Source organism: Dioscorea cayenensis, chromosome 14 (assembly GCF_009730915.1).
Source record: "Dioscorea cayenensis subsp. rotundata cultivar TDr96_F1 chromosome 14, TDr96_F1_v2_PseudoChromosome.rev07_lg8_w22 25.fasta, whole genome shotgun sequence".
NCBI classification, from domain to species: Eukaryota; Viridiplantae; Streptophyta; class Magnoliopsida; order Dioscoreales; family Dioscoreaceae; genus Dioscorea; species Dioscorea cayenensis.
Window position 1 is genome coordinate 20,767,642 of NC_052484.1, and position 19,755 is coordinate 20,787,396.

Here is a 19,755-nt window from a genome sequence, read left to right on the forward strand (position 1 = left end):
AATTAATATTAAAAAGTCCTCATGAATGATAATAGCCTGAAAAGAAAAGTAAAAATTCTCTTTTTTTTTCTTCTTTTTTATTAGTTTTTTTATTTTTATTTTATTTTTTTCTTCGTTCTCCGCCCGGGGGTGTTGGGGCCCTGGCGTCCTCATCCCTGGTGCTTGAATTCTTCTCCATCATCTCTTCTCCTCTTTGATCTTCTCCTTTGTCTCTCTCTTTCTCTCCGTCATGCATAGATCGGGGGTGGCGATGGCATGGAACGTCTTCAGGTTCTGCACGGCCTTGCGGGGACTCGGCTCTGTCATGATCCTGCTTGTCCTCGCCTTGATCGGCGTCACCTACTATTCCGTCGTCATCGCCAACTACGGCCCCGCCCTCTTCAACGCCGCCTTTAGCTCCTCCTCCCTCGTCGCCCTCGCTGTCCTCATCGTCTTCCATTCCCTGGTATTGATCTCTCGTCTTTATAGCTGGATCCCTCTTAATAGACCCCGTTTTCACCCTAAAAATCATGTTTTTACGCTTAAATTCAGTAGCCGGACGCTTTTTATCTGGTGATTCTTGTGTCTGTTATTGTGATTTTTTTCTGAATTTCATGTGGTGGCGAAACCTTTTTAGTTATTTGGTGATTGTTAGCTCTTGAATCGAGATTTTTGTCACTAAAAATGGAATCTTTGTCTGAATGGGATTGGGATGAATATGGAAATAATGAGGAAGCATATTTTGTTATTTGATGTAAACGCAGTTGGTGATGTTGCTATGGAGCTACTTCTCAGTGGTCTTCACTGACCCTGGTAGCGTGCCGCCGAATTGGAGGCCTGATGTGGATGAGGAGAGGGCAGAGATTCTCCCATTGGCTAGTTCGGAGTTCAGTAGCCCGATATTGAGCTTACAGCAATCTGAAGCTCTTGCAGAAGCTGGAAATCCAAGGATTAGGTATTGCAGGAAGTGTAGCCAGTTGAAGCCACCTCGATGCCATCACTGTTCTGTTTGTAAGCTCATAGACACTTATTTTTTTAAAGTGCAAAACATTTTCTTTTCCTGACAGCAATTGAGACATTGAGGATCCAATTTTAGGTGGGAGGTGTGTGCTGAAGATGGATCACCACTGTGTTTGGGTTGTGAATTGCGTTGGTGCTTTGAACTATAAGTTCTTCCTCCTTTTCCTGGTAAGGTGGTGAATATGATGCCATATTAGTTACTTAATCAAACGGGATTAAAATATACAGCATTGCTCAGAACTAGTTATCTTTATTCAGGGAAACAAGTTTAAGATTGTTTGATTTGTTGAGCTCTCATGGAATCGATGCTTGTGTGTGTCATATACACTCTGTGAGTTTAAGGTCTTTTGAACCCTAGTGATTATTCAGAATGGTTTAGTATTTTGGTTGGGGATGTGTGCTTTAGCTCTTTGGATGTCTGTGATGGCATCTTCTTATTAGCTGTATACACTGGGTCGATCTTACCTTGTTATAGAACTCACATTTGGACCCCTTATCCCTTATTTTCCTTAAACCTTACGCTATTGAACTTTTGAAATTCATTGCAATGGATTTGTAATTGCTAGCGCTTTAGAATTTGCAAATGTTATACTGCAATAGTTTGCCAAACATCTGAAGTTGTCAATTAAATTCTTCAAAACTATGTTTTCTTTGCCAATTGGAGCATTCATCCGCATATTGGTGCAGGTACTCTGTTGACACTAGTCTCCCATGCATGTAAAATGCTATCTTGCCTGATTTTTTATTATTTTCTTTCATCTTCTGTTGGTGCAGTTCTACACATTTCTTGAGACAATCCCTTGTCACCCTATCATTATTGCCGCATTTTATTGCCTTCTTTAGTGATGGGGAAATTCCTGGAACACCTGGAACACTGGCAACTACTTTTCTCTCTTTTGGTTTGTACACTAGTTTTCCATATCTACTTAAAGTCTTAAATCCTTCCTTTTCGAAGTTTTTTGTAATTTTCTCATGTTCTTTGTAGTGTTGAATTTGGCATTTGCATTGAGTGTTCTTGGGTTTTTAATCATGCACATGTCTTTGGTTGCTGGTAATACCACAACTATTGAGGTAAGTAGATTACGGCATCTCCCATCATCTCCTGTTACCATTTTTGTCACTTCACCATTTTCCATCTTTGGCAATCAGGCATATGAGAAAAAAACAACTCCAAAATGGAGGTATGACCTAGGCCGGAGAAAAAATTTTGAACAGGTCAGTGAGTTTTGCCCTAATGGTTGAATTCTGAGTATCATAATTAGATTATATAGATTGACTGAAGATTGTGCTATATTTATTCATTTGAGAGTCAGCTCATGCCTTTCTAATCTCAACAGAGGCCATGCATCTTTCCTAGAGTTCTCATTGTTCTCTTTAGAATTTAATATCTTTGCATTCCCTAATACTACTACCACTATCCGGGATCAGGTATTCGGGATGGATAAGAAGTACTGGTTCATTCCCGCATACTCAGAAGACGATAAGAGAAGAATGCCAGCTCTTCAGGGCCTCGAGTATCCATCGAAACCTGAATCAGATGCACAGCCATTCTGACAGGCCGCAATACATTTATGTTCTCACCCACACCGGCAACATGACACAGCCAATGCTTGTGAACAAAAACAAGAAATCATTTTAGTAATCATACTCATCAGCAGTGCAAAGAAGGCTACAGAATAGGAAGCAAATTAAGTACCAGGTTTAATACATTCACTCTCCCCAACCAGTGTATAGGCTGTATAGCAAGGACTGTTGTGTGTGTGCACTATTTAAACTATCAACTCGTTGTGCTATGTTTTGATCAAGGGATGTATAACAGAACTTTTTTTAAAAAAATATTTTCAACTAAGAAACCTCTTTGCCAAAAAGACATGTAATGGCCTCCCCATCACCACATGTTTGATGTGTCATTCTGACTTGGAACTTAACCCAATTTGGAACCATTATGCTTCCTTGTTGCCATTCTCTTGTCTCTCTTCTATTATTGGAATTCATGAAGGGTTGCCCTTGGATGCCAATATTCAGGTCCTTTTCATCACTGCAATTATTTGGAATACTTGGTTGAGACACCATTGTTGTAGTTTTTAAACCCCACCCCAAAAAGGTTCGTATCTCATTATTTAATTATTTAATTATTAGTGAGATTTCCATATCGTTCTTGATTGGTCCTTTGCATTCTTTAATAGTAAAAGGCACAAACTCAGAGGAAGTATGGCGATGGTTGCAGAAGCTCTGAGGTTATGTAGGCCCTTCTTGTGTTCATGTGAGAGCTGTATCCAATTATTTAAAGGAAAAAATCAACTCTTCAGTGATATTCTTAATTAAATATCAATGGGTTTGCTACTATTTATTATTATTAACCAAAAAGCAAAAAAAAATGGGTGGGTATGGGTTGTTCAAAGAAAACAATAAAGAACAGCACATCACCCACTTAAAGCAAAGTCAAAGTCAATAGTTAACGGGTTCAGACCCGATTAAACAACAACCCGATCCGATCCAGCAAAGCTCGACCACCCTTCTCCAAGAACGCAACCATGGCGGCGCACTCCTCCAGCGTCTTCTCATCCGTTCCCGTCCTCAGTATCGGCGGGAAGAAGAGCCAAAACCCAGTGACAGCCACAAAGCCAAGCACTAACGGCGGCGCCACCGCCGGATGAACACCACCCCATTTCCACCGGCGAGCAAACAAACCCTCAACCACCATGCAAAACCCATGAAGAATAAAAAAACACGTAACTTCTCCGGTAGGCGAAGACAAAGTCAAGTAATAGAACATGAGCTCGTGCATGACGCCGGAGACGAAGAAGACGGCGAGAACACCGGCGGCGGTGCCAAACCGAGAGCGAACGGGATGGTAAACAGAAGGACGGAGGATGCTAGTGACCATAAGATTCCAGCGGTGACCCCAGAAGTCACGGAGAGAGGTGGAGAAATAAGGAGCGTTGAACTGGGGTTCAAGGTCGAGGCCGAGAAGAGTTCCGGCGAGGAAGCGGGCGGAGGATAGGACCAGCTCTAAAGCGAGGTAGATGTGGAAACAGTAGAGAGCGAGAAGAAGGTAAGAAGGGAAGAGATGTTTGTAGGGATAGAGAGAGAGGAGAAGAAGGAAAAGGAGAAGCTTGAAGATGGAGGAGAAGAGGGAAAGAGGAGTAGTGGAGATGGAGGAGGGAGGAGGAGTGGAGTTTGACGGGGAGGGAGGCGGTGGCGATGAAGATAGGGAGAGGGAGAGAAGGGTGAAGAGGAGGGAGAGAGAAGGAGAGGAGGAGGAGCTTGAAGATAGAAAGCCAGGAGAGGAAGAAGGCGGAGATGCCACGGAGGTGGACGGAGGAGAAGGAGAAGGAGGAGAGGAAGGAGGAGAGGATTGGGAGAAGGAGAGTGAGACGGAGATATCCCGGTGAGGTTTTGGAGGAGATGATACGGGCGTAGGACATGCATGCTATGATTGTGAGTGTTATTTTCATTAGCTTCTGAAGCTCGCCGTCCGGCACCGGAACGCCGGCCATGGAGGAGGATGGCGAAGGTGGTGGTTGTAGAGATGATGGATTGGATTTGGATACTATGTTTAGTTTAGTGGGAGTTGGTCCAGTTGGATGTAATGGGGGAGATTTGCAGGTGGGAATAGTATAGTGATGAGACTATATTTATTTGTTTAGTTAATTTTAGTAACATGAATATTTGGGTAAATTTTTAATTACCAAAGAACATGTCTCTGCGCTTAGATAAGATACCATCGGTTGTTTAATTTTTAGATTTTATTTTTAAAAAAATATGGAAGTTTTGCAAGTTATTTATTTATTTATTTATGTAAATTGATTTATGTTAATGTCCTTTATTTTTCTTTTTGTCCTGCACTCATGTGATGATATATATATATATATATGAATTTACATTTTTTATGAATATTTATAAAAATAAATTTTTAAACATCTAATTATCAACGCTTGATAGTGATGAAAAATATTACTATGTATTATATTGTCTTAAATAATAATTACTGTATGTATTAATTGTAAAAAAATACTACACATTTAGACTAGAAATCTCTTTTTTTTTTTTTAGACCATCCAAGATCCTATCAAATTTATTTCCATCATCTCCATCACTTTATCAGTCATCGATCTATTTTCTATGGCTTGAACGTCGTTAAGTTAGACCAGAGAACAATTCATTTCCGGTGCAACAAGTCAATATAAACGCCATATATATATATATATATATATATATATATATATATATATATATATATATATATATATATGTCTTAGCAAAAATAAACTCAAACAATCTGAACTTGGGCCTTACGTTGAAAAGTTGGGAAAAAATATTTTATAGTTGGGCTTACGTTTAGTGGCCCAATCATATACTTGTTACTCTCACAGCTGAGCTAAAAACAATGAGTGAGATAATAATAATATTATTATTATTAATATATTATTATTATTATTATTATTATTATTATTATTATTATTATTATTAGGGTACATCCTCTAGCGACATCCCATAATACTATTGGATGTTACCGTTATGATAATATTAAACAGCATATAACAGTAATTATACATAGTATTAGACACCAATTCCGCATAATTTTTAGTATATTGTTATATCATCATCTAATGGTTATTATTAAACATCTTTAGAGAAAAATAACTCCAAAAACATATGCAGGGTCATGTTTATCATATATATACATATGCAGGTAATGTTTATCATATATATATCTATATATATATATATATATACTCACACACATTCATAATTAGTAAACATAAATTTTAATAGATTTATTCTTATAAATTAATCATAACTAGGCGAATTACCTCATTTTGCAAAAGGTTTTTATAATTTTAAGGGTTTTAAGTCAATATTATATATAGACATATAATGAAAATTATGATTAAATAATTCTTTATAATAGAAACTAGTGGTATATCTAGTTTTGAAAAGTCTCATGAACATTTATGGTACAAACAAATAAGTACAATTAATTTTTTAATTATTAATAACATACTTAATATAAACAAAAATTAATTAACAATGTGCTTTTTCCTTCAAATAATTTATTTTTTATAATCAACAAATAGTAATAAATATTATATATATACATATATATTACATATCATATAATTAAAAAATAGTTCATAATTATAAAATAATATTTAGAAATATTTTTATTAACCTAGCATTTATTTGAATACTAGATGATTGAACCATTTAATTGAGATCGAGAGTCTAGAAGAGTTTGATATTTGAGTTAATTCTAATAACTAAACTTCAATCAATAAACAAATTATTGGTATAATTTTCTCACAAAATAAAAATATATTTTTTAATAATTATAATTTGAAATATCTAATGAAATGTTTAATGCAAACAAATAAATGATATTAAACATTTCCCATTACATTAAATACAAACAAAACTAACACATAAATAAATGGTAGAAAAATTCTTTAAAAAAATTAAAAGTCTTCTTTAAAATCCTCTCAAATCAGATTATACAACTACATTAAATATATATGTATAAATTTATTTTAAAAAAACTCTCAAAAATTAGTAACAAAAAATTGTATTAAAAATGAATGTTAATGAGGTGATTAAAGAATGAAATGGAGGAAATAATTGAAACAGTGATGGACCTCAAAAAGAAGAAGAGATCCATGAAGACATGAATGATTAAACTAGAAAACAAGCAACAAGTGTGTAAAATGGGCCAAGTTTTGAGCTGGATCTAGCCACCAAGTCTTGGATTCATAGTTACATGAGAAATTCCTTTTGCCATTGCCATGGGAGACACTGTTTGAGCTACTTGTCTGTAAGGAACTCTGACAAGCAATGAAAAGTAGTTCTTTTTAGTCTACATCATGAACCTGTTTTCATCCAGGTACAATTAATATGTAGTACAATATGTTCTCCTTTCTGCTCAAAAGTAGAATACTACTCATAAAATTTTATTCACATTTTCTATGAGAGTTTGTTTTCATAAATGATATGACATATATTCACTCAATTAGAACTTCTTTATAATTTTCAAGGCATGGTATTTGGGTAAATTTCTTTTTCATCTTTACTTTGGTGCTTCTTATGTATTATTGATGTTTTTTATTTTATTTTTAATTATATCTTTTTTTATTATAACAATGTTTACAATATATATGTACAATGTTAGAAAAAAAAGAATCCATAGGTGTGGCTGTTAGATATTAAAAAAGAATTAAAGAAGATTGGTTCTAAAGAAAATTTTCTCTTTCTCCTGAAAGGCTGAGCCTTTATAGAAAGTTTTTAAATATGAAATTTAGAATTCCAATGTGAGGTAGGGTGGGGAACAACATGAGAGCTTGTGTTTAATCAAAAAAAAAAAAAATGAGAGCTTGTGCTTAATGTTGGATTGTCTCATGGTGATACTACAAAGGTTTGGTGATCTTCAAAACTTGGACTTCTTTTTCTCTGGTCGGTTACATACGGAAGCATGCATCTTGGCTAATTCAAGTCTAATATTTTTTAAGTTTAAGTAGTATATATAAGTGTAATATATATTAAAGTAACCAGAAGGAAGCTCATAGGAAAATGAGCACATATGTAAATATATATTTATACATGCATCACTTGATTCCACGTGATCTCAATCCTTAGATAGATCTGAATCTAATATTATAAACATAAAATGAGCGGCAGATACATGCCGCCTTAATAGTTATGAACTATCAGGTGGAATCCAGGTTGTATTCGTTTTCTTTTTCCTATTTCAAGAATAAAATATTAGGTGAAGTGCTATTTAGACTTATCCCATGTGAATGATACTATTTGAAAAAGGGAAAATTATCCACAGACATGACCATCTGAAATAATTAACTGAAATAGATAAGTCATTGTTTGAACTTTGAAGTGAACCCCTCTTTAATTTATACAAAAAGAGATACATTCACAATGACAATTAAGAAACTAATTAGGAAGGGGTTAATTTGAGTAAAATGGGAGCATTGGCAGCTGGGCATGCAAGTTAGTTTTCCAACACGTAAACAGTATATCGTTATGTGAAGGAGCACTGGACGGACACGTGCATGTGAGGGATTACATTGCTTGTATGAGTGAGATAGAGGAGGGACCCTTAAAATTCTCAGTAGACTAGTAATAATTAATAAACATTATCTATGACTATCCCCCCATTACTTTTCACCTGCACTGCCTGAAACCTCCCGCTTATAAATAAGTCCTTTCTCAACCTCATGGTACCATCATCCTAGCTAATAGCCTATATCATATCATATACACTGACTGATATATAGAAGAAATTAAGAGAAAGAGTCTCTCATCATCAAAAAATTAAGGAAGAGATCAAATGGCTTGGTCAGCAGAGAATGCCACTAAAGCCTTTCTCCGGACCTTGAAAACAATAAGCAAAGAGCACCAGCAGCAAAACCTCTTCTTGCAGGGGAACAAATACCATGGAGCCAGACGTGGCCGAGTTCATCTCAGCAATGGCAGCAGGAAATGGCGCACGTCTCATGGTGGAAGTGTGTGCCGTGTCAGCAGGGTCAACAACACTGGCGCTGGTATCAGCAGCACACCAAACCGGGGGCCGGGTCGTGTGCATAGTCCCAGGCCAAGACGAGCTCCAAGCATCGGTCATGCAACTGGGAAGAGAAGCAATGGAGCGAGTGGAGATGGTGGTTGGTGACGCAGGGGAGATGTTGGCAGGGGTGTATCGAAGGGCGGACTTTGTGGTTGTCGATTGTGATGTGGAAAAGCACGAGAGGGTGTTCGAGGTGGCCGAGAGAAGGGCGATGGAGGTGTCTGGTGGTGGACTCGTTGTCGGATACAATGCGTTTCATAAAGAGGCGTGCTCCAGCGATGGAGGGCTCAGGGTTGATTTGTTGCCTATCGGTCATGGGCTCAGGGTTGCGCGCGTGCCGCCCGGTTTGGCCAGGCGGAGCCAGTGGGTTGTTCGGGTCGATGAGTGCACGGGTGAAGAGCATGTGTTCAGAGTCCGATCACCCCGTAGGAAGTGGATCGAGGCTTAAGTTTTTTAAGCATCTTTACCGGACAAAGAGTGGTGCCAGCTTTTATGATGATTGGCATTTTTAGTAGTAGTGTGGAGTTATTATTGCTTGTTTAGGGTATTTGTGTGAATAGTTTAGACCCTTTAATGTGGTCCTTTTTCGTTTTAATCATTAAGATGATGTTTCTGATTGATGAGAGGATGTTCATATGCATTTAATGCTCTTCCCATCCATCAGGGTCAGTAGGTAAAACGTCGACTAGAACCGACAAATTTGGCAGAAGAGAAAAAAGAGAGAAAAGCTTAAAAACAGGATACACTACGACAGCTTTTTTATCAGTTACAGTGAAAATGTAAGTGATGGAGGGTAATTTTAAGTAACAAGATAAATCAAGTACATCATGCATGTCTTGTAAGGATACTTCATTGTCCGAAGAAAAGATCACATAATCCATGGCTGAAGAGACTATTTACCTAACACAGCCGCGGCAGGGCACACATCATGACAAGAGCTGAAAACAAAAATTAGAGCGTAATCAGTATAAAGATGACTTGAAATAGAACCATAAAAATACAGAGCGTCTATGAAAAATGAGAATAGAGAGGAAAATCTAACACTCCATAAAACTTAGGAAGAAATCACACAGATACTGTTCAAGAGTTTTTGTATAAAACGTAAAGTGAAAAAGATTGTTAAGGTTTTGTTCCTCTTCAATTTGCAACGCACTAACGATTCAATGGCGTCACAAGGGCTTGAAATGGGCGCTTTCTTCTCCAACTTCCAGTTAGGCTACATCATGTTTCTATCAAGATAAAAGCGTAGCAATTGGGACCTACAGAAGCAAGAGGGGCAATCTTTTTTCCCTTTCAATCATGAATGGGCGGGCCCATGAAGATAATGGAGAACAATTATGAGGCTTGAATTTTATATCCCATCCGTGGAAATACTTGCTCAAATTTGCTAGAGAATATGCAGAGCAGGACGATGTGAAAACCAAGGAACACTTCCTAAAGATATAGTATTGTTCAGAAGAAGGAATTCAAATTCATAAAATACAATGTGACTTTGCTAACGTCTCAAAGAAAGGGTTGCCTACTTAAGCATACAATAGAATACTTATACTACGATATCAATATCTATGCACCACGCTAATAAATTTTCCATGTTACCATTCCTACTCACTCATAAGGGCACTTCAACCAACTTGCCCTTCAGAAGCATCTGGTGAGATTTGAAGGAAACTCAAGCTATGTAGTTCAGGCAGCATGTGAGAATACAATAAAATTACCAACACTAAGATTCCAGAATAGTAAAATAATTTATCACCGAAGTACATAAATTAGAACCAGTCCTCTGATTTTAACACATTCATTCGCCCAATGAAGTCAAATAAAAATAAGTGAATCCAGAGTGCAACCAGTAAACAACTAAAATGGTCAAGCGATTAATGCCAAAAGGACAAAAACAAGAATGACTTTCATCACCACTCTACTCTATAATAGGAGGGTTGGTATTTCATCCACCAACGTTTCTTTAAAAACAAAAATTTATATCATAAAAGTCAGAGCATTCAATGAACAGAACAATAAAATATCACCTGCTTCTCTCACTATTTCCCATTGTTCAATGCATCGTAATGTGGTTTGACTCTCGGGCTGTAGGACTTTAAGAGAACTGTCGGAAAAAAATCTAGTAAGATTTTGCATCGAAGATCGAAGATGCATTTTTTGTGAATTTACCAATGGCAAGCATACAAAAAAATTTCCATGATTCAAATCCATAGTAGCGAGACACAAAACATACCCCATTTGAAACACGTTAAGAGAACTTTGGTCAACAGTATTCTGGGTTCCTCAGTCATCCTCGTCATCATCTTGATTATTTGTGTGGTTGATTTTCTGAGCACGATACATCTCAGCAACCTAAAGGCATTCACCATATGATACAAATATTTCGTAACAAAAACTTAAATAAAGAGATAAGAATTTTTGTCATGCTTTTCAGAAGTTCTTGGATAGTGGAATCTAGTACCTGCTCCGAAGTAGTTGCTTGATCAGGGGTCTTGTCATCTCGTACACGTTGAAGACGAGGAAATCGGAGAGAAATACCCTTTATAAAAAGAGATGCAATACATCAAAGAATAAAACAATTCAAACTCCACATATTTTCATTTAACAGTAATCCCCACCTTGCAGATTATATAGTTAGAAAAGAGCAAAGAAAAGGAGAGCACCAACAGCAGAAAGATATGTTACTATTCTAACCTTATTTGGGTCTACTATGCCACTAGCTGCACGATGGACAGGACTAATGCTCAAATCTGCTGCTTTCACCTCCCAAACCTGTCATGGGTTCAAATTGAAAACAAGGAAATTTTGCCACAACAGTAAAAAGTAGAAATGGATAGCATCTTGTATATATACTTCAAAGCTAAAAAAAAAGCTAAAATGAGCAATTTATTCATGGAGTCTGTAAAAACAAAAGTCAAAAAGTGGGAAAAGCTAATCTTTCTAATAAAGCTAACAACAATTACAAGAATTGGAGAATAAAAAGAAGATGTTTTTATGATGAGGCACTCTGCCTAAATATACGCATGGCAAGGATTCGACATAGGTCTAAACTGCTTTTGTTCAACCATCTCGCATATTGTGAGGGTCTGAGAGTATCATAAGTACATTATAATAGAATAAATTCAAGGTATCATAGCAATGTATAATGAGAGCAAGATCACCAAGAAATTAGCAAGGAAATAAAAAATGCTGTACATGAAAACAAGAAATCAAGTATGATAGTGCCAAAAGGACTTAAAGAAGAGTTTACTGATCAGGTATATAGTCACCTCTGCTGGTTCAAACCATACATCAGGATTCATTGTGTCAGCATAACGATAATATGGCTGGAAAAGAAAAGAATTCAGCTGTTAGAGTTCCATTAAGCACAAACAAAGAATACAAACAATAAAGCAAATATTAGCTGAAACAACAACAATTATAAAACTTTGAGTAATACCTTTGGTTTAGGGATTACTTTATTGCGAAGGCTTTTAGAACATTCCTCAAGTTGAGATTCAGAAAACCCAGTCCCTAAGCATCATGACATGGTTCACATAAAGAATATAGACAGGATATTAAAGGGGGTATTTCTACGCATGTAAAAGTTCACTTACCGATACTGCATATACTTTGATATTCTTCATTTTGTTCATCATAGCAAGCAAGAAGAAAAGAACCATAAACCCCTGTGAAAGAGAAGTAATTAATTTATTCTCTTCAAAAAAGCATTGGAGACATGCAGCACAATATACATATATGAAAATATGGAGAAATAACATAGAATGCTTACCTGTACGTTTTCCACGGCCATGGAATGCAGCAATAGGCACCAAATCTAATGAATCACCAATACTGCACACATTGATAGGGTTATCAGCATGGATGCAAACAGAAAACTATTAAGTTACTTACCACTGAACAAACAAGGGCAGAAATAAAATTTATGGAAATCAGTTCAATAGCAAGAATTAATATGATCAACAATATCATAGAATGAAACATGCAATTAGAAACTATTCCTTAGCAATGTTAAAAAATGCAATGATTTCAGAATCCTTTGATACATTTGGGGAAGAGCATAAGAAGAAAATTTTGTACCACTACTTAAGAATGATAATGTTTACAGACTTGCAGTACAGAGTAAAAAAATCAGAAGCACAAAACTTATTTGGCTTCACATGAATACTCAAAGAATAGTTTCCATGTTAAAAATGCTGAATTATTTGACTAATTATCACAAATATAAACGATTAGATTCTTATCCTTATGCACATTATGAACATGTTCTTATTTCATTTACTCAACCAATACAATTCCCACATTCACAGCTTAAAAATACGAGCATGATATAAAACTACAAAATAAACTTGTACAGAGGCCGAAATGTTAGATTCCATCACCATGAAAACATATCGCATAGTAAAACCTTGTGATACTACCTCTGAAATAAATAAGTGAGATCCAAATTTAAAATATGAATTTCAATCTCTGTGATATGAAATTGAAGTGCAACAACCATATCCCAGAATACCAATGATTAAAAATTAAAATAGCCATCACACCAATCCATGTAGTCCTTCTTCAATTTCAACCAGTTATTTGACCTCTTTGAAGGCTCATAAGTAGCATCCTTATCCAACGTTTTGATAATCAATCCTTCACAACTTCATAAAGAAGGAATTATTAGACGTATGACCTGTGATCCTTGACGTCTTAAAGAACAAGAAGATAAAATAAAGAATAAAAAAAATTGAGACAAGCAGATGAGGAAAAAATCCGATAAATATAGTCCTTGTTAGAATGTCTTCAAAAATGAAGTTACACTTGCATCAGAAATAATGATTCACGCACTGTCCAAACTTTGCAATTATAAACCAAAATGAACAACAAGAGAAAACTGTGAAAGAACAAAATGCAAATAATGATAATTCTCACATTACTCCATAGAACTAATAACATTTAGCCGATTATGCAGCCAATCATTGATAGAAAGATAACAAACCAAACATGGGCATCTGATAAGTAATTAGATGCGTCAGACAGAGTGAATCCCTTCCCTAGGACTTCAAATCAGAAATAGCATCAATCAATCATAAAAAATAAAGCATATATAACTCATATAAAACCTTAGCTTGATCGTTTATAGACAAATTAACTAAATTGCCATTCTGAAGTATCCATAAGTTACATATGATAGTGCACATGCACATATAAGTACACATGACCAGAAAATTAGTGTTTGCACAGACAATGACAGTATTAATTAAAACCTTTTCGATATATAATTTGAAATTGATAGTTATCCCAGAGTACATTAATGAATAAAAAATAAAGTTTATAACTTTATAGAAGATGAAACTTGACTTGAACACTTCACAGAATGATCTTCATAGTAAAAATTCAACTGATCAATAACAATAGCTCAAGACATTATGCATCTTACAAATAAGAGGCAATTCTTCCTCAAAAACAAGAAAAAGGAGGTGACACTTTCTAATAAAAGGAAAAGAAAAGGAGGAGATACCTGGAGTTGACGGCAGTTTCAAGAAACTTTTGTATTTCTTCAAGGTCATTTGATGTTATTGTAGTAGCAAATTTAAATTCTCCGGGTACTTCCTCGAAAGACCTATAAAGATGCTGCAGTATAGCCAAAAACAGATCTTGGTAAGTTCATATACAACAAACAGTTCTCCCAAAATTAATGAAGATGAACTTTTACAGTAGACTGAAACAAGGGTTACTGGGTCAATAAAAGGTAAAAGGAAGAGCCACAACTCAAATTTGGGCCCTTTTATAGTCCGAGGAAACATTATCCAGTACATGCATGGTCTGACAGGCCCCAGCTGAACAAATGATGTATCTCAGTATAGTGGTCAATGTAACTTTTTAAAAGACAAAGAGGTTCAAGGGATGCCAGTTGAATTTATTGCAGTGAGAGCAGCTAGTGACTCATCAAGTGGCTACAAGAAATTCAATGATAAACCACACCTTAAGACAAAAAAAGGCCTTGGAACTTTCAACTGAGAACTGCAGACTCTTAAATAAACATAACAAAGAAGCTGATGTTTGACATGGTTTTCACAAAGAATGTATCCAAAACTGTGTATCAGCTTAATAAAGGCATCTCATCTACAAGTCATGCTAAGTAAAAACATGGATGAAAAAATTGATACCTCTCTCCGAACTTTGAGTTGTTCCTTTAGGAGGGGTTGGCCATCAATATACAAAATATCAAAGGCATAAGTACAGACTGCAACCTTTATGTCACTCAGTATGACACCTTTGCGAGCACGAGTGCTCAAGACCTGCAAAAAGAAGAAAATACTTATCAAAGCTTCACAAATATAAGGAAATAAGAAAGTGCTCGACATCTCAATTGGAAAGTATAATGGCATAAAGGATTCAAAGATCCAGAAAATAGAAGATTTATTTATTAAACAAACCTTTTTACACAACTTTAGCACACGAAAGCACCCTGATCTGTTAGACGCTCTAACTCACTAGTGTAGATACATTGGGTGCATGCTAGTCGAAAAAACATAATTCCTTTATTGTGATAACCTAATCAATATAGTCTCATAAAGTGGTAGAACAAGTTCATTAAACTTTATTTATTATATAGTTCATCCTGTAAGAAATAAGACTACCAAATTTTATTAATTTGTGTAATTTGAAGGAAAAAAAAAACAGGAATTACAAAAAAAAATGCCCTAGAAGTAGTGGATTTCTTTATTTTATTAATACAAGAATATATCATGTTTCTCAGTGTCTCAGTGCGCCAAAGGCCATCAGACTGCCATTGACGGGTCCAAATGATCATATTTCTACTAACAGTAGCATTTTCCAGCATGGCCATTTAGTTCTGTTAGAAAGTATTTACATTTTCAGCATCTCTATTTGGCCGAAATCATCCAATTATTTTCAGACATCCTCATCAAGGGGCATACATCAATTAGTACAACAATTTTGTAACATTTTCTCTCAACTTTCACACATGTTTTCAATAGTTATACCTTTGTCGCGCCTTGATATAGTTGAAGTCAGTTGGATTAGTCAGACAATTATCTTTGAGTTGTTTTCCACACCAAAAAAAACATGTTTGAATTGGTTGAGGATATGTTTATTTTAGATATGTATACAATAAATAATCCTTTCGATAGAATTTAAATTCCTTCAGTTTAGTTGGATTAGAATGTCTATTGGATGTGTTACCCTTGGAAATTCAATTGAAGAGTAATTTGAGTACAATTTCCAAGTGATTCTCGGGAAATTTCATCCGTTTTCAGAATCTGGAGATTGCCCCATTGGAGGAAAATCCAAGATGATTAATTCATGGATTTCTCAATTCTATGAATTGGGCTGCATCACACATCTAGACTCAGATGAGAATACTTCCCACAACATTCCCTACTGTCATTATAACACACTGCAGTTTTGTGTAGTTCTATGTCATAAATTTGCTCCACTCCTACATCTCCCTTCAACCACCACAGGCCTTTACAACAAACAAGGGAAAAATATCCCTGTAAGTATTTGTTCTATAGTCCAAAAACAGTAAGAAAAAATATTGCCAATTATACTTATTCAGCCTACTTAAATGTCACAATGCAACCTTAAAATCCAAAAATTCAACAATGCAGCAAAAACAAATTATAAAGAAGATGCTCTACTGACAACAATAATTAATATGGAACCTGGAATGGCAAAATTTTCATTTTCTCACGGTCATAAGCAACAATTTCACAATCCAGCACAAAAGATTTTACTGAGGGCTTCTTGAATCTGCAAATATTTGGCAACAAACAGTGCATAACTGTCCAGATGTGAAGTTTCACCCAGATATATTCAATACCAGATGTACAGTACTGAATACCTTGATACATAATTAACAACATCAGGGTACTTTCCAGTATTTCGCTCAGCATTACGACTGTATATCTCAACTGACCCATCCTCCATGTAATGTATCTATATTTTACGAAAGAAATTAGGACAGAAATTACATTAACAGACGTACATTAACAAACATAGAATTGAATGAGGGAAAATAAAGTAAAAATAATTACCTGAGCACGTTCACCATCATATTTGTATTCACAAGTGAATTCCATGCCCTGGAATTTGTCAAGGATCTCTGAGACAGCCTTAGTTGGTTTAGCTAGCATGGGTCCAACAGGCACACCCAAAGAAAAATCACATACTTCTTGAAGTTTCCCCACACCAACATGAAGAAGAGAGGGAACAATTTTGTCATACACAGGAAGCACTGAATACACCTGTTTGATTATCTTTCCAGCCTATATAATATCAGTGAAATGTGTTAGGAAAAAAAATCAGACTAACCAAAAAGAAGGAAGCAAGCATAGCCATTGTACCATAGTTGAGACATACTAATCAGGCTAAAAGAAAACATAGTCATGCCCTTCTCTTAACACAAATATTGCCATTGATTTGCACACTAATACGGTAATACCAGAATGCTCCGCACCAGTCAAATAGACTAGAGCACTTTATTAAACAGAACTTGAATTATAGAAGAGATTGTGCGATAAAAGAGTCTGTCAAAATGACTAGTCCCACTTTTCCATACCAGATTATGCTTTATAAGTTCATACCTCTATGTTGCACACATCTAAAGACCTCAATGTCACCACAAAAAAGAGCCATATAAACCTTATTGTGTATGATTATAGCCTTGTAGAGGAGATAGAAATGAAAATTGCAGCCATGAAAATAATGAATTGGCAATGTACGAGCTCATTAAATTACACAAAGAAGTGTGGACAATTGATAAACCATAAATCATGGTTGCTATTAGCTTCCACAGGTAAAGAAGCCTTCCTGGAGAAAGACTAAAACGAATTATAGCAGTAAGAAGAAAATTAAAATTACAAATTTGTAGAGGAAGCTATCAAAATTCAGTGTATCAAATGAAAAATGGTTCCCATCACAATTGCAGTACTTGCATAAATTAACAATGTTATTGGCATATGCACACAATGTTTGCCAATTGTATCAAATCTTGTTTTCATGAAAATTAAATAAAATAATTTCGTTTGTTTAAGTAACATAGATAACCAACCTCTTCAAGTGAAGACTGAACTTGCTCAGAAGCAACTTTAGGTTTTTCAGCATATACAACTGCTTGACCAAGAGCTACTAAAACAGTTTTCTCTGCCAACCCTATTCGCATTTTTGACTGCAGCAATCATTCAAAGAAACTTAAAGAAGAAATTAAGCAGAATAAACAATTGCCAAATTAGGTTACAACCTGCAGGAGACGAATTATATACTGAGGTTCACAATCAGTTGCTGCAACAAGAAGTCCTTTTATGTGAGTCCTTTTCTTGTCCTGACTATCCTTTCCAGATTCCTTTCAAAACTCAATAGAAAGCAAGCATGACAATTAATTAAACATAAAAAAAAATGAAAAGAATGGAACAATTTAAAGGTAAAGCATATACCGCAGCGAGATATCATTAGACTTACATGAATATATTCTGCCTAAAAACATGATATGATGCTTCTCAGAAAAAAATTAACAAAGCAGTGGCACAATTAAACACTTTGATCCTCATTAACATTATCCTTGGATACTTGCATCAAGAGTGAACCGTAGGCACATGTGCTTAACTAAATGCATCATTCTGAACACTCATTAATAAACATTAGTTCATCATCATAAAAATGCTAAACTTTTTGCAATCCTGATTAGGAAAAAGAAACCAAACCTTTGCAATGGCCCGGAATGTGTCAAAGACCCTGGCAATCGTCAAAGGCTGGGGCTTGCGCATTGTCATCTGAGATGAACGGCTAGCCTTTGCAACAAGGCCCAAGTCACCCAACTCCTGCCACCAAAACAAATCAGACCATAAGTAACCCAAACAAGCAAGCATGCGAACGGCATTCTTTCAAAGCAGAACCTTGAGCTGCTTCTTCACATGCTCCTCCTTCCGTCCATAAGCCTCTGCAAGTGCCCTGACAATCGAAGCGTCCCCAATCCCAAGCTCAATACCCTCATGCGGCGGAGCAATCTTATTAGCCGAAAGATAAACAGTTGGAAGGAGATCGCCGGGTGTGGTAGCAATGACAGTCCGGAAAACATTGCAAATAATATCGGTGATCGCGATCCGTCCCGATTCATTCGAGATCAAGTCAAGCGCGCGGGCGAGGAAGAGGAAAGGGACAGGTTCCCCGTCCTTCCACGAAGCAGCGGCCTTAGGGTTGAAATCATGCCCTTTCTTCTTGAGCTCAAGAATCGAGTTCTTGGGCTCGGGATCGGAATGTGCAGTTCCATCTAGGGTTTTAGGTTTCTTTGGAGGTGGGGCAGCGTCCTCAGGCTGGGGATCGGAGGGGACAGGGGCAGAGGAAGTTGTGGTGGTGGCGGTGGATGGTTTCTTGGTGTTCTTCTTGGCAGCGGCGCGGGCGGCGCCCATAAGGACATCGGCGACAGTACGCTGGCCGGACATTGCACGATGACAGCGGAACGAGGAGGAAAGGCGGTGGAAGAGAGGGTTAGGGTTTAGGGAGAAGGGAGAGGAGCGAAGAGAAGGAGGAGGAGAGCATCGGAGAGCGAGGAAGAGAGAAGAGGTTCGGAGAATGACCATGAAACGATCGATGAAGGTTTTAGGAGCTGCGCGCGCGCGCGCGCAATACAGCGTGGGTTTAGGAATGCTTTAGCACGTGAGACGCATGTGCGAGAGATGTTGTAAGAATTTAATTTTTATTTATTTATTTATTTACATTGGATTGTTGGACAAATCACCTTCTACTTTTTTTATTTTTTTTATTAATTTTTTTCAAAAAAAAATAAATTGAAGTCTTTTTAGTATAAAATAAAATAAATAAATAAATAGAACACAAGTCTAACAACTTTCACTTTTCTTTTTTGACAGACAACTCTCACTTTCTCATAATGATTTTTTTAAAAAATAAAATATTATAGCTGACATAGACATTATAGATTATTTTTTAATGGTGCATTAATTAGATTTTTTCAGTAACTATATCAACTAATAAAAGATGTTAATCTATTGAATGATCTATCTTTGAAATGATTAATAATTTTAGTGCATATTTTCAAAATAAATAAAAATGATATTTCATCAAAATTCAGTGATTTATCAAAAACTAAAAAAAAAATAAAAAAAAATAACCTCCTAACTTCTCCACTTATTTCCCCGAAATCAATATAGCTTGGGGTAATC

General features: G+C 36.1%; 4 protein-coding genes across 5 annotated transcripts; 2 read left to right on the top strand and 2 right to left on the bottom strand.

Moving 5' to 3' along the window:
- Nucleotides 1–93: 93 nt before the first annotated feature.
- Nucleotides 94–2,867, top strand: LOC120276406 (probable protein S-acyltransferase 14). Its single transcript, XM_039283142.1, is given in 8 exon segments — nt 94–445; nt 744–990; nt 1,076–1,167; nt 1,774–1,794; nt 1,796–1,898; nt 1,985–2,070; nt 2,149–2,214; nt 2,428–2,867. Coding segments are annotated over 8 exon segments (957 nt in total). The 5' UTR covers nt 94–229; the 3' UTR covers nt 2,554–2,867.
- Nucleotides 2,868–3,357: 490 nt separating this feature from the next.
- On the bottom strand, nt 3,358–4,778 carry LOC120275275 (probable long-chain-alcohol O-fatty-acyltransferase 5). Its single transcript, XM_039281808.1, is given in 2 exon segments — nt 3,358–4,163; nt 4,165–4,778. Coding segments are annotated over 2 exon segments (1,035 nt in total). The 5' UTR covers nt 4,500–4,778; the 3' UTR covers nt 3,358–3,463.
- A 3,319-nt stretch (nt 4,779–8,097) lies between these two features.
- LOC120275926 lies at nt 8,098–9,143 on the top strand. The gene has a single exon (XM_039282657.1). It carries the CDS (start codon nt 8,442–8,444, stop codon nt 9,015–9,017), a length of 576 nt encoding a protein of 191 aa, XP_039138591.1. The 5' UTR covers nt 8,098–8,441; the 3' UTR covers nt 9,018–9,143.
- Nucleotides 9,144–9,298: 155 nt separating this feature from the next.
- Nucleotides 9,299–19,193, bottom strand: LOC120275693 (DNA ligase 1-like). 2 transcript variants are annotated; one of them, XM_039282363.1, is made up of 19 exons: nt 18,472–19,193; nt 18,280–18,396; nt 17,820–17,921; nt 17,631–17,747; nt 16,615–16,845; nt 16,422–16,516; nt 16,243–16,330; nt 14,722–14,853; nt 14,073–14,185; nt 13,111–13,212; nt 12,339–12,400; nt 12,163–12,234; nt 12,006–12,079; nt 11,836–11,892; nt 11,261–11,338; nt 11,028–11,105; nt 10,800–10,918; nt 10,594–10,670; nt 9,299–9,507 (listed from the first exon to the last, which is right to left on the bottom strand). In XM_039282363.1, the coding sequence occupies exons 1-17, from the start codon at nt 19,153–19,155 to the stop codon at nt 10,850–10,852; spliced, it is 2,271 nt and encodes a 756-aa protein (XP_039138297.1). In that variant the 5' UTR covers nt 19,156–19,193; the 3' UTR covers nt 9,299–9,507; nt 10,594–10,670; nt 10,800–10,849. The 2 variants fall into 2 exon arrangements, with proteins under 2 accessions (XP_039138297.1, XP_039138298.1); XM_039282364.1 differs by lacking the exon at nt 13,111–13,212.
- Nucleotides 19,194–19,755: the final 562 nt, after the last annotated feature.